Source organism: Trichoderma ghanense (assembly GCF_004382785.1).
Source record: "Trichoderma ghanense strain CCMA-1212 chromosome Unknown scaffold_28, whole genome shotgun sequence".
NCBI classification, from domain to species: domain Eukaryota; kingdom Fungi; phylum Ascomycota; class Sordariomycetes; order Hypocreales; family Hypocreaceae; genus Trichoderma; species Trichoderma ghanense.
The window spans coordinates 60,143-72,618 of NW_027395691.1; the positions used below are offsets into that span (position 1 = coordinate 60,143).

A 12,476-nucleotide genomic window follows, 5' to 3' on the forward strand; every position below is an offset into this window, starting at 1 on the left:
ACGCTGATGAAGCTACTGAGCGACCTTGTCCAGCCGCCGCCTCCAGTGTAACATCATCCCTTTAACGTGCCTGTAGCTCTCAAGAGGTCCGGAGATCGCAACAACTTGCACATACGCCGTGAGTAATCTCGTGATACTTTTATTCGCACATGAAAGTGTAGCAGACTTGCACATTTATTCAAGGTATTTGAATTGCCGACATGGTCTGCGGTTTTCCTCATTCGTCGTCATTTCCCACAAATACCATCCATGGCCCATCCATTTCTATAAAAGTCCCCAACAAACACACGTTCTTTGTGCGTACGTTGCCAGGGAGATACAAGTCATTTGTGTTTTGAAATCATCGCCAGCTCTCTCCTACATAATTCAAATCTTCTCTCCGTTCAAGATGGGTAAAGCCTCGTCGCTCGTCCACCAACTTACACCCTTCTTGCCAGGATACTCATACTTGTCCATGCTCTCCGGCTTCATCTCAACGCTGTACCCGGCCTCGGTCGGCGTCTGGTAGTATCCATCCTTGATCACAGAGGGATGCAAAAAGTGCTCGTGGAGGTGGTCCACAAACTCCAAGACGGAGAGCTTGCCGCTGACGACCACGTAGTCGATGGTGCTCAGGTGTTGAGTGTACTCGGGGAGGCCCACGCCGCCAGAATGCGGTACAATGGGCACGTTGTACTTCTTGGCCATGAGCAGGACGGCCAGGACTTCGTTGACGCCGCCAAGACGGCAGGCATCGATCTGGCAGATGTCGATGGCGCCCGTCATGATCAGCTGCTTGAACATGACGCGGTTCTGGCACATCTCGCCGGTGGCGACGCCGATGCCGTAGGGCTTGAGAGCCTCGCGGATGGCCTTGTGGCCCATGATGTCGTCGGGAGAGGTTGGCTCCTCAATGAACCACGGCTTGTACTCGCTGAGCTGCTTCATGTAGTCGATCGCTTCGGGGACTGACCAGACCTGGTTGGCATCGACCATGAGAACATTGCCCTTGTCGAAGCCAAGGATTTCGCGGGCGATGCCCAGGCGCCTCCGGTCCTCCTCAACGCTGCCGCCAACCTTGACCTTGAAGTGCCTGTACCCGTCGGCCAGCGTCTCTCTCAGGAGTTGCTTCATCTTTTCCTCCCCGTATCCCAGCCACCCGGCACTCGTTGTGTATGCGGGCACCGCTCGGTTCTGGAGAGCCTCCTCAATGCGCTTGGCCTTGCCGGCCTCCTGCTCGCGCAGCATCGCAACGGCTTCCTCGGGCGTGATGGCGTCGGTGATGTAGCGGAAGTCGATGCAGCGGACGTACTCCTCGGGCGTCATGTCGGCAACGATACGCCAGACCGGCTTGTTGAGCGTCTTTGCCCACAGGTCCCAGACGGCATTGACGACGGCTCCGAGCGCAAGATGGATGACGCCCTTCTCGGGGCCAATCCACCGCAGCTGGCTGTCGTTGACCAGATACCGCCACGTCTTGCCCCAGTCGGCCACCAGTGATGACAGCTTCTTGCCCTTGAGTCGGTCGGCGACGTGGTTGATGGCGGCGCAGACGATGTCGTTTCCACGTCCAATGGTGAATGTCTAATTACAGAGCTGTCAGTTAATCATGGGCGACCAAGCATCGCAAATGGCTTCACGGGAGTGCTGACCATGCCATGACCGCTATGTGCAGAATCAGTCTCCAGGATGCAGTATGCCGCTGAATAGTCGCCCGCAGCGTTCATCGCATCCGAGCCCGTCTTGTCCAGGGACGTCGGAAACCGCACATCGCGGCTCTTGAAGCCTGTGATGGTGACTTCAGACATGATTGCTTTGGCTATTTGGCAGCGCGACTTGGGAAAGAGCTGGGGGTTAGGAGTCGGAGAGTGTTAGGTGATGGTACGCGCGAGGTGGTTGTGAGAAGAGGAGAAGAATGATGAGCTTCCGCTGCGGTTTGCGATCGCCAGAAGGGTATTTATTGCTCTACCTGATGCTCTACAAGTACAGTAATGAACCGAAAAGCCGATCTCGCTTGCGATGGGAAGCCTCGAGAAAGCAGAAGCACGAGCTGATACGAGTGGCGCGTCTCCAGTTCGGCGTTCGAGACTACGATATAGTTTGTCAATATATGCGACGGAGAATATTGACGGCAAATGATGTACGCCTCGTCAGCTATTTGATCCCGTAATTGGTGGGATATATCATGCCGAGACTGTCTTCATGTCTTGAAAAGTGGTTTGTAGAACGAGAGTCGACGAGCTCGCTGCGAATTGAACCGAAGCCTGCAAGGTGATTGGCTCGCGGCAATATAGATGCGAGAGGAGGATGACATAGTTGGGGGAATCCAAGTTGGGGGAGATGCGGGATGCTGAATCGCGTACACTTTTGTCCGAGGGGTCACTCAGTTGAGCAGCTTGTACCCCTAATTCATGTGGCCCATTTATTTGTTCCTTTGCCTCACAAAACCCATTGACTAGGTACTCATCATCTGACAGAGGAGAGACATGTTAACTACTAAAAGCATTGGTATATCTGTAGCCTCTCACCATGGTAGATCGTAAACACCTTGTGAAGCTCGGCATCAATATCCTGCGAGTATAGCCGCTCCTCTTAGAGCACAAGATGGAACCCCGCCCCCGCCCCCGCACTTCCATCTCGTCGTTGAGTTCGGTATACAGCCGAGCAGCGTTTCTCAGCAGATTACAACGGTGCCAAAAGCAACGAGTGATGTGACTCCAATTGTTGGCTAACACAAGGCTTGAAGAGGTGCATACTAGGCACCTGACATATGATCAGGGGAACATGCGGGGAAGCTACATAAACGCCATTCTGGTGATCGTTCTGCACCACTGCTGTCACAATCTCAGAACTGCTCGAGTGTACGGATTCAATCAATACCACTTTGTTCTTTTGTCAGTCTTGGTCCGTCGGTTCTGTGCTTCCAAGTCCCGACGCTCACCCCGAGAGAGTTGCTCCACCACAACTGCTCAATTCGAAGCAGTCTTCCGACGGCTCTTCTAGCTCTCGATTGCCGTGATTACTGTGGATGAGCAGCCGTTAAAACAGAAAATTCCAAAATGTACATTCTAACCTGATTGCATTCTTGCTCAAGGCGTTGATGAAGCACCATCAAGGTGCACTCCAGCTCCAAGGCTGTTACATAGAGACGCGCCCCACTTTTGCCAATCGTGAATTCCCAGGCTTGATACAGCTGATTCTTTCTTCATCACCACCGTCTTGCATCCTCCACCCTTGCCAGACATACCGAACCTCGTACCCTTTTCGAACAAACTACAGATGTTACAACACTTTTTGTAATCATGGATGACGATTATGGTGCCGACGACGCCCTGCTAGAGGCAATGGCGGCCGTGGACTCTATACCTCCAGCACGCAGCGCCGTCCAGCAACCCGCGCCTCAAGTCCTCGACAAGCCATCGTCAAGCAGGAACAGTTCTGGAAGCGCCGTGGTTCAGCCAAAGCCACAGGTCATCCAGCAGAAGAATCTGGGCTCCACGATTTTGGTTTCGCCTCGCCAACGCGGCAACCCCGTCTTGACCTCCATCCGATCGATCCCGTGGGAGTACAGCGACATACCGGCCGACTATGTCCTCGGCTTGACGACCTGCGCGCTCTTCCTGAGGTTGGTATATCTCACGTTCATCATGGACTGTTTGTACTTATGAATCATGGCTAATGCCGTCGCAACAGTCTCAAGTACCACCGTCTCCATCCCGAATATATATACACGCGCATCCGCAATCTCCAAGGCAAATACAACCTGCGCATCCTCCTTACCCTCGTTGATATTCCAAACCACGAAGACTCTCTGCGAGAGCTTTCGAAAACATCAGTGGTCAATAACGTGACCGTCATGCTATGCTGGTCCGCAGCCGAAGCCGCGCGCTACCTCGAACTCTACAAGTCCTATGAAAATGCCAATTTCGCAGCTATTCGTGGACAGCAGTCATCCAACTATGCAGACAAACTGGTTGAGTTTGTCACGGTGCCGAGGAGTCTGAACAAGTCAGACGCGGTAGCCCTGGTGGCCAATTTTGGCAGTCTAAAGAACGCCATCAATGCTGAGCCAGAGCAGCTGAGCATGATCAGCGGATGGGGAGGCATCAAAGTAAAGAGATGGACGGACGCAGTCGAGGAGCCATTTCGAGCAAGGAAAGCAGCCAAGAGGGGTCTCCAACCGTCGTCAGCACCCGTGGCAGGACGTGATTCACGGAATGCCAGCGTACATGCTGACAGTGATCGGCCTCCTGCGTCAGAAGCTGCAAAGCCCGGCTCTCGGGCCCCTGGGCCTAAGATGACATCGCAAGCTTCTTCTGCACATGGTTCGCCTGGCGGAAGTGCCCCGGGCCGTCAGGCTGGCAGCACACAGCCTCGACAGTTTCACTTTCTGGACGAAGATGGCGATTCCGACGAAGCAGCGGAAGATGAAGAAGCGTTCAACGCTCTGGTCCGTGAAGAAAAGCCGACTTCTCAACCTGTACCCCAACCTAGAGAAGAGCAGCGGCCCAACAAGGAAAGTAGCCAGCTTAGTGAAGGCGTAGCGGCAGCACTGGCAAGGTTGCGACAGGGTGGGTAAAGACGCCGGGCTGCTCGCATGGTTCGCATACCACCCCCCGCGAAGGTTGTATGCCTGGAGAGAGGATATGGTCTGATGGTCGAGCGCCGCGAAACTCCGAAAAGGAGGGGGGAAGCTGATGCGATCCGCGGCTCACTGCGCATGACAAGGTCTAATAACAATCCTCTGGACTCCGCACAACGGTGCCTTGTTGGTCATTGTCATTGTCTAACAAGAACGGCCGCACATTGGAACACTAAGCAGGAATTTGGCTTCATCCCGGCATTGGAGCCTCGCAGAACTCAAGCGCGGGGTCAGGCCAGGCCAGGCCTACTTCGTATCCTTGCATGAGACACACCACTTACGCCGGCTATCTCGAAGCATACGTTGCATTGCCGAGCCAACACTTGAACGGCTGCGTCGCAGTTGGAGCACCACCACGAAATATCGAGTTGCAGCTGTCTATCGATCGTTGTCCACCCACGATCGACCCCTAGCGGCCTTCGTATAGCAGGCAGTCAGCATGTGCAAGCAGCCAGGGGCAGCGCGTCTCCAGGCTCGTCCAACCAAGGGCGGACATTATCAGCCTGTGCCCGGAGCTGAGATGCGAGATGCGGGGCGCAACCACAAGCCGGTTCCTGAAGTGCCGTCGCCAATCTGTGGGGAAGTTCGGCTTTGCTGATATCATCGCACATACAGCCGATGGGTGCGCTCACGGCGCTAGGCGGGAAGAAGCAGGAGGTTGATGCCGTTGGTGGTGATGGTGAATGGCGGTCGTGATGCCCGCAGATGATGCGACGATCCAGCGGCCATAGGAGATACTGGATGGTAGCCCATCCGTTATGCTGAGCGCTGCTTCGATTCTTGTCTCGCCGCTTGTTCCACGAGACGCGTTGCCAAGCTCTGTATCCTGGCGTTGGTTGATTTACACGACGCTGCGCAAAAGTACACAGCCGCGTTCCTTGGACTTGTGCTCTCGCCGCCAAACTGCAAGCTCAACTGAGTTCTGCCTCGCATCTGCATCCTTTGGCGTGGTAACAAGTACGAAGAGTCTGACCATGCGTGGGGTTTGTTTCTGGCTGCTTCCCGCCACCCCTCCGCAGCATTCCCTGGCTCACATACCACGGCACACGCTCCAAATGCTGGGATCAGGCCCGAATGGCACCTGATGATGGCTGGGTGCGATGCTCGATTCCAACCCCTGCCGGCGTGCCTGGGTTCCCCGCGGGACGCATCAGATTTGTCTAAATGACCCGTCACCAAAGTCTTCGGGGTCCCGTTGAGAACCTTTTTTCCTTTATCCCGGTTTGTCAAGGTCACGAAGGATATCGTCATGGGTAGAGAGCACATGCAAGCTGCTGCTAGCTCGCGGTGTCACCTGCCTGCTGTGGTTCTGTTCACCGGCAATCACTCGTCTACCTCGTCCACCCCTGAAGCTACTGGATGGCGCGCGATGGCGCATCATCCCAGCCGAAAAGACGCAAGAGAAGGCAGGAAAAGGACAAGCTTAACACATGCCGGATGGCTGTCCTCGCATGTCCAGGCGGCGCCATGTCTCGAATTGGAAGAAGAGGAATTTTATGCTTCGCATGGAGTACCCGCTCGGCCGCTTGAGGAGAATCCGCATCTTGGTGGCGTAGGTAGTGTCGCGTCGCATGAGGAACCCCCTCTTCTCATTCTTCTGGCCTTGCTGATTAGGGAGGGGCAGCGTTCGAGGAATTATTGAAAATGGTCGGCTTTCCCACCCGTTGAACTGCCATCCGCAGCCCCGTCTGATGCCTTGAGCCTGGACAAGTGCCTCTCTCGTCTTCGCCTTGCCGCCCTCATTGTTCAAACCAGAGCTACAGCTGCCGCCAATATGAGATTCCCTAGCAGCTCCGTCTTCGCCCTCGGGCTCGTCGGGCCTGCGCTGGCATATCCAAAGCCGGCAGCAATGAAACGCGGCTCCCCCAACCCTACGAGGGCGGCAGCAGTCAAGGCCGCGTTCCAGACGTCGTGGAACGCTTATTACCAGTTTGCCTTTCCCCATGACGATCTTCACCCGGTCAGCAATGGCTTTGATGATGAGAGGTAAGCTGCGAGCTCGCGATGGTATGGTAAATTGGCATGGGCTTGTGTCTAACTGTGGCCTAGGAACGGCTGGGGCTCATCGGCAATCGATGGCTTGGACACGGCTATCCTGATGGGGGATGCCGACATTGTCAAGACAATCCTACAGCATGTACCGCAGATCAACTTTACCACTACTGCGGTGGCTAACCAAGGCATCTCCGTGTTCGAGACCAACATTCGGTATATCGGTGGCCTGCTTTCTGGTAAGTTTTCGATGTGGACTTCGGCATCGTGGGAAGCTTCGGCTGATCGCATGGCTAATCGATGCTTTCCACCCAGCCTATGACCTGTTGCGAGGTCCTTTCAGCTCCTTGGCGACAAACCAGACTCTGGTAAACAGCCTCCTGAACCAGGCCGAAACACTGGCCAACGGCCTCAAGGTTGCGTTTACCACTCCCAGCGGTGTCCCGGATCCTACCGTCATTTTCAACCCCACTGTCCAGAGAAGCGGTGCATCGAGCAACAACGTCGCCGAGATTGGAAGCCTGGTGCTCGAGTGGACACGCCTGAGCGACCTGACGGGAAATCCGCTGTATGGCCAGCTTGCGCAGAAGGGCGAGTCGTATCTCCTGAACCCAAAGGGAAGTCCAGAGGCATGGCCCGGCCTGATCGGAACGTATGTCAGCACGAGCAACGGTACCTTTCAGGATAGCAGCGGCAGCTGGTCCGGCCTCATGGACAGCTTCTACGAGTATCTGATCAAGATGTACCTGTACGACCCTGCTGCGTTTGCACACTACAAAGATCGCTGGGTGCTTGCTGCCGACTCGACCATTGCGCATCTCGCCTCTCACCCGACGACGCGCAAGGACTTGACCTTTTTGTCTTCATACAATGGACAGTCCACGTCCCCGAACTCAGGACATTGTAGGTTCTTTTTCTTCTAGTAGCCATTTCGATACGTGGCGAGCCACAAGTGGCATTGTGCTAACACTCTTGCTCTTCTTCCCCCCTGTAGTGGCCAGTTTTGCCGGTGGCAACTTTATCCTGGGAGGCATTCTCCTGAACGAGCAAAAGTACATTGACTTTGGCCTCCAGCTTGCCAGCTCGTACTTTGCCACGTACAACCAGACGGCTTCTGGAATTGGCCCCGAAGGCTTTGCGTGGGTGGACAGCGTGACGGGCGCCGGCGGCTCGCCGCCCTCGTCCCAGTCCGGGTTCTACTCGACGGCAGGATTCTGGGTGACGGCACCGTATTACATTCTGCGGCCGGAGACTCTGGAGAGCCTGTACTACGCATACCGCGTCACGGGCGACTCCAAGTGGCAGGACCTGGCCTGGGAAGCGTTCAGCGCCATTGAGGACGCATGCCGCGCCGGCAGCGCATACTCGTCCATCAACGACGTGACTCAGGCCAACGGCGGGGGAGCATCTGACGACATGGAGAGCTTCTGGTTTGCCGAGGCTCTGAAGTATGCGTACCTGATCTTCGCGGAGGAGTCGGATGTGCAGGTGCAGGCCAATGGCGGGAACAAGTTTGTCTTTAACACAGAGGCGCACCCCTTTAGCATCCGCTCATCACGACGACGAGGTGGCCACCTTGCTTAGAGGAGCTGGAAATTTTCAACCCCTTCTCGTCTCCTCTATTTCATCGTTTGCTGCTCATTTCATGATTGCTCTGTAGATGCTTGGATACATGGGTCTGGATGAGTGGTTTGAAGTACGAGAATATGGTATGTCATTCAAGATATGAAGCGCTAGAAGCACATTGGATATTGATCATTTCAAGTTCTGGTATGCTGAATGAGATAGATCTATGAATACATTGTCCGACATGTATCTATGAGCGCGAATGCGGGTATTACTACTACTAGGTATGTGTAGGTGTGAGTGGAAGTGGACTCTATACAAAGCACAGATTCATGTGACGTGAGATTTGGTTAGTACAGGTGCGTCTTTTGCCAGGGTCTGACAGGTTTGAACCAACCAAACGAAATCGAATCCTTCGCTCGCTGAGATGGATACAACGAAACAAAAACAGAAACAAATACAAAACAGAACCGTTGCCTAAAACTCTTTGCTCTGGCCGATATCGCAGACGTCGAAAACGCCCTCCTCGGGGATTCCTTTGCGCCTGAGCGCCTCCCTGAGCTGCCGCGGGGGCTCGAGGACGTCCTCCATGGTCAGGGCCCAGGTGCCCCAGTGGATGCCCATGGCGCGGCGGCAGCGCGTGTCCTGGAAGATCTCGACCGAGTCGAAGGGGTTGGCGTGCATGGCGGAGAAGGCGACGCGCGGGAAGTAGGCGCCGATGGGGATGAGGCCGAGGTCAAAGGGCCCGCGGTGCTGGCCGATGTGCTTGAACTGCGGGCACCGCGGCAGCGACTCGTACTCGGGGCCGTAGTCGTCGACGCCGGCCGGGACGCGCGGGACGGCGCGGTAGCCCGTGTCGCCGCCGAACCAGACGTTCTTGTCGCCGGAGCGGACGCCCCAGGAGCACCACAGCGTCGTGTCCTTGTCGAAGGCGGAGCGGGCCGACGTGTGCTGGGCGGGGAGGCAGGATATCTGCGCCGAGATGGTCTTGATCTCGCTCTCGCTCTCGCTTTTACTGCCGCCGACGGTGACGGTCAGCTGGGCGTCCTCCCACCAGTCCAGCTCGGTGACGTTGCGGAGCCCGTTGCGGCGGAACCAGGGCTCCAGGCCGAGCCCGACGAAGAAGTGCGCCTGCGGGTGGTGCTTCTGGATCTCGAGCACGGAGCCGTGCGACAGGTGGTCGTAGTGGCTGTGGCTGATGACGACGGCGTCGACGACGGGTATGTCCTTGAGGTCGCACGGCTTGGGGGTGAACCGCTTCGGCCCCATGAAGCTAAAGGGCGAGCAGCGGTCCTCAAAGACGGGATCGAACAGGACGCGCAGGCCCGAGGGGAACTCGACGTAGTAGCAGGCGTGGCCGAGCCAGGTGGCCCTGAGCCGCGGCGAGGCGTCGCGGGAGGGCAGCCACTGCGGCGGGACGACGGCGACGGTGGGCGGCGCGGTGTCGGGCCACTTGAGGTCGCCGGTGATGCTGGGCCAGATGACGTTTTGCAGCATGGAGGCGAAGCCGACGGGGTTGGACCACGAGGGGTACGGGTTCTGGAAGCCGGCGAGGGCGCCGCTGCGCTTGAGGACGTGGTGCGGGTTGGAGGCGGCTTCGTCGGGGATGTTGGTGCGGCCGGGGATCTTTGTTACGGAGGTTGTTGAGGGGGGATGATGATGGAGGGCTGTGGTTGAGGAGGAGGAGATGGTTGTGGTGGAGGTTGAGATTGATTTGCGTGTCATGGCGGCGGCGGCGGTGGCCGTTGTGGCAGCTGCTGCGAAGAAGACGAGGAGGACGACTCTGCTTCTGCCTTGCTTGTTGGACTTGATGTTGATCTTGGTGGTGGTGTTGATGATGCTGGGGTTGAGCTTGATGCCGTTGACGCGGTTATACCAGCGCTGCCACAGCCTGGGGAGAAGCTGCTGCCGGAACTGCGACGACATTCGAGCAGGATATATATGCAACTACTTTGAACACAAAAGTATGCTGCGTCATGCCGGGAATTTCAAAGCCACAATCGTCAACGTCGACGTCAAAACAGGGGGGGGGGCGAACGAAGATTCAACGCTGGCTGGAAACTTCTTTTTTTCTTTTCTTTTTCTCTTCGTCCGGACTTTCCTTGGTACGGACTTGGCTTCGTATGAAGCGGCTTTTACTATTATTATCAGCCCATTCCTCCGCAGGACCCTCAAAACCCCAGCCATCATCCATCAATCGTTGTCCTACGTCGTCCATATCGCCTTTTACCTCCGCAGGGCTTAACACCAGCTGAACACCCAAAGCAAGCCACAACCGGGATAGTCTGATAACCGTCTCGATCCTTAGCAGCGGAGTTAACAGAAACGAGTGCGAGTCCGGGCAAACTTGGCTACGCAAGCCCTCTCCCCTGCAGGAACTAATAAGAAGGCAACTTTATTGTTCTAGAGCAGTTTCTGTCGGGCGGGGGGGTTTTTTTTTCTCAATATGGTTCTGGCGGACTTCGGCGTCGACTGGGATTCCGGCTGCGATGTTTGATGGATCAGGGTCCGGTTCAGGAATCGGGCTTGGGATTGGTGATCAGGGACGTTGTGATACCGTTAGTTTATCTGGATGACACAACGCTGAGTATATCCAGACGCATCACATAAACCCATCTTCATGTCATTCATTCAATAACACGCCTTTGCCTCCCCTTTTCCAAATCATTTCAAGTATCCAAAGATCCAAGACATGTTTCTGCACTACAACCCCCGAGAAGTAGCATCAACAACGATCTCCGTACTAAAAGCCCGCTTCTGGATCGGACCGCCGATGGACAAAGCACGCATCAAGTTGTGTAAGCGGCACTTTAGGGCGTTGTTAACTCCGTCGTCCCCCGTTCGCTTCGTCCGTATTAACGCGCCGCCGAAGGACGGGAAAATGGAAATGCTAGACGGGCGAAAAAAAATAAATAATTTAAATTAAACAGGGTGCTGACGGATCTAGACCGGCTTTGGACTGGAATGATTTGGGGGAGTTTGAGGTTGGTGTGGGTGAGGTATGTAAGTATTACAGGCATTGGGATGTGATACTAAGTTGTTCGAATCGATCAAGGTACGGGATAAGCATGATCTGTCGTGCATGGCATCAAAATCGTCATCGTCATCGCATGCACAACTCATCACCACAATCGACGAGAAAGGATTGGAGACCACCAGCCAACAATTGCTCAGCTCAGCTCACATCACGCACATCATCATCCCATGTGAAAATAAAATGTCAATTGATCTAGCTAATCTAAAGCGCATTGACACTCGCATTCACACAATGTGTCAACGCTCCAGCGTGGGATCCAACACCACACGTTCCCCGCGTCCCGTGTCCTGTCCCTTAAATGGCAAGTCTCTCCACCTTCTGCTGGAGAGCCTTGATCTGGCCCGACAGCTCCGACAGCTCGTTGGAGCTGATGCTGGCCGCAATGACGGCCCGGCTCACGCCGCAGGCTCGGCCCAGCAGGGTCTTGCTCGGGACGTAGACGTACGGCACGCCCTTGTCCTCGCAGATGAGGGGGATGTGCAGGATGATGGCGAGGGGCTCGGTGTCGGCCGCCAGGACGGCAAGTTCGCAAGTTCCGCGGTTAATGGACTTGGTAACTGCAGGTGGGAAAAAAAAGAAAAAAAAGAGGTCAGCCATCGTTTCATCATGGGATTGATCAGATCCTTCGAGAGATGGAAACATACCTTCGTTGGCGCCCTTCTTCGCCTGACGGATGTGCATGGCCGACTGGAGGAGATCGAGAATCTCCTGGGTCAAGGCCGCATCGGCCAAGGGCCAAGCTGTCGAGGAACAAAAGTCAGCATCGCAGCTTCAAGGAAACCCATCTGAGGGAGACGGAAAAGGATCAATTGTCCTTTGAGAATTGACTCACCTGCTTCGTTGGCGGTGGACATTTTGTTTTCACGGTGTCGGATGGAAATGGGCTCGCCCGAGGAAGGCTCACGGCCGGTATATGCGGAGGAAATGGGGGGAGTTGAAGGTGGTTTGAGTTGATGCAAGAGGCTCTCGAGAAAGAAAAAAAAAATTGCGATAGCAATGGATTGAGAAGCTTATCTCGTGTTATGTAATCACGATTGCAGAAAGTGGGAATCTGGTCTACGATCACGTGTCGCCACGTTTGAGCAGTCGTGAGTACGGACGATCTTGCTTATGTAAGTACACGGGAGTTAGGCCTTTTAACTGCCTTTTTAGGCAATGGCTTGCCCAACTGCCGAGGTCACACTCGAACTCACAGAGCTAAAGTAAGGTAAGGTATACAGAGCACACGCAGACAAAGGAGAGGCAGATTGTACTTGACTT

The 12,476-nt window shown here is 55.2% G+C and overlaps 5 protein-coding genes across 5 annotated transcripts; 2 read left to right on the plus strand and 3 right to left on the minus strand.

Annotated features, from left to right (window-relative positions):
- Positions 1 to 366: 366 nt before the first annotated feature.
- Positions 367 to 1,787, minus strand: CCMA1212_010621 (L-galactonate dehydratase; the record flags this gene model as incomplete). Its single annotated transcript, XM_073707657.1, has 2 exons — positions 367 to 1,563; positions 1,632 to 1,787. 2 exons carry the CDS (start codon positions 1,785 to 1,787, stop codon positions 367 to 369), a joined length of 1,353 nt encoding a protein of 450 aa, XP_073553864.1.
- A 1,494-nt stretch (positions 1,788 to 3,281) lies between these two features.
- CCMA1212_010622 (Mating-type switching protein swi10) lies at positions 3,282 to 4,558 on the plus strand (the record flags this gene model as incomplete). Its single annotated transcript, XM_073707658.1, has 2 exons — positions 3,282 to 3,604; positions 3,673 to 4,558. 2 exons carry the CDS (start codon positions 3,282 to 3,284, stop codon positions 4,556 to 4,558), a joined length of 1,209 nt encoding a protein of 402 aa, XP_073553867.1.
- A 1,837-nt stretch (positions 4,559 to 6,395) lies between these two features.
- On the plus strand, positions 6,396 to 8,197 carry CCMA1212_010623 (Mannosyl-oligosaccharide alpha-1,2-mannosidase 1B; the record flags this gene model as incomplete). Its single annotated transcript, XM_073707659.1, has 4 exons — positions 6,396 to 6,607; positions 6,671 to 6,852; positions 6,929 to 7,516; positions 7,608 to 8,197. 4 exons carry the CDS (start codon positions 6,396 to 6,398, stop codon positions 8,195 to 8,197), a joined length of 1,572 nt encoding a protein of 523 aa, XP_073553866.1.
- A 459-nt stretch (positions 8,198 to 8,656) lies between these two features.
- Positions 8,657 to 10,105, minus strand: CCMA1212_010624 (N-acyl-phosphatidylethanolamine-hydrolyzing phospholipase D; the record flags this gene model as incomplete). Its single annotated transcript, XM_073707660.1, has 1 exon — positions 8,657 to 10,105. One exon carries the CDS (start codon positions 10,103 to 10,105, stop codon positions 8,657 to 8,659), a length of 1,449 nt encoding a protein of 482 aa, XP_073553861.1.
- Positions 10,106 to 11,510: 1,405 nt separating this feature from the next.
- CCMA1212_010625 (13 kDa ribonucleoprotein-associated protein) lies at positions 11,511 to 12,070 on the minus strand (the record flags this gene model as incomplete). Its single annotated transcript, XM_073707661.1, has 2 exons — positions 11,511 to 11,956; positions 12,049 to 12,070. The coding sequence occupies 2 exons, from the start codon at positions 12,068 to 12,070 to the stop codon at positions 11,511 to 11,513; spliced, it is 468 nt and encodes a 155-aa protein (XP_073553860.1).
- Positions 12,071 to 12,476: the final 406 nt, after the last annotated feature.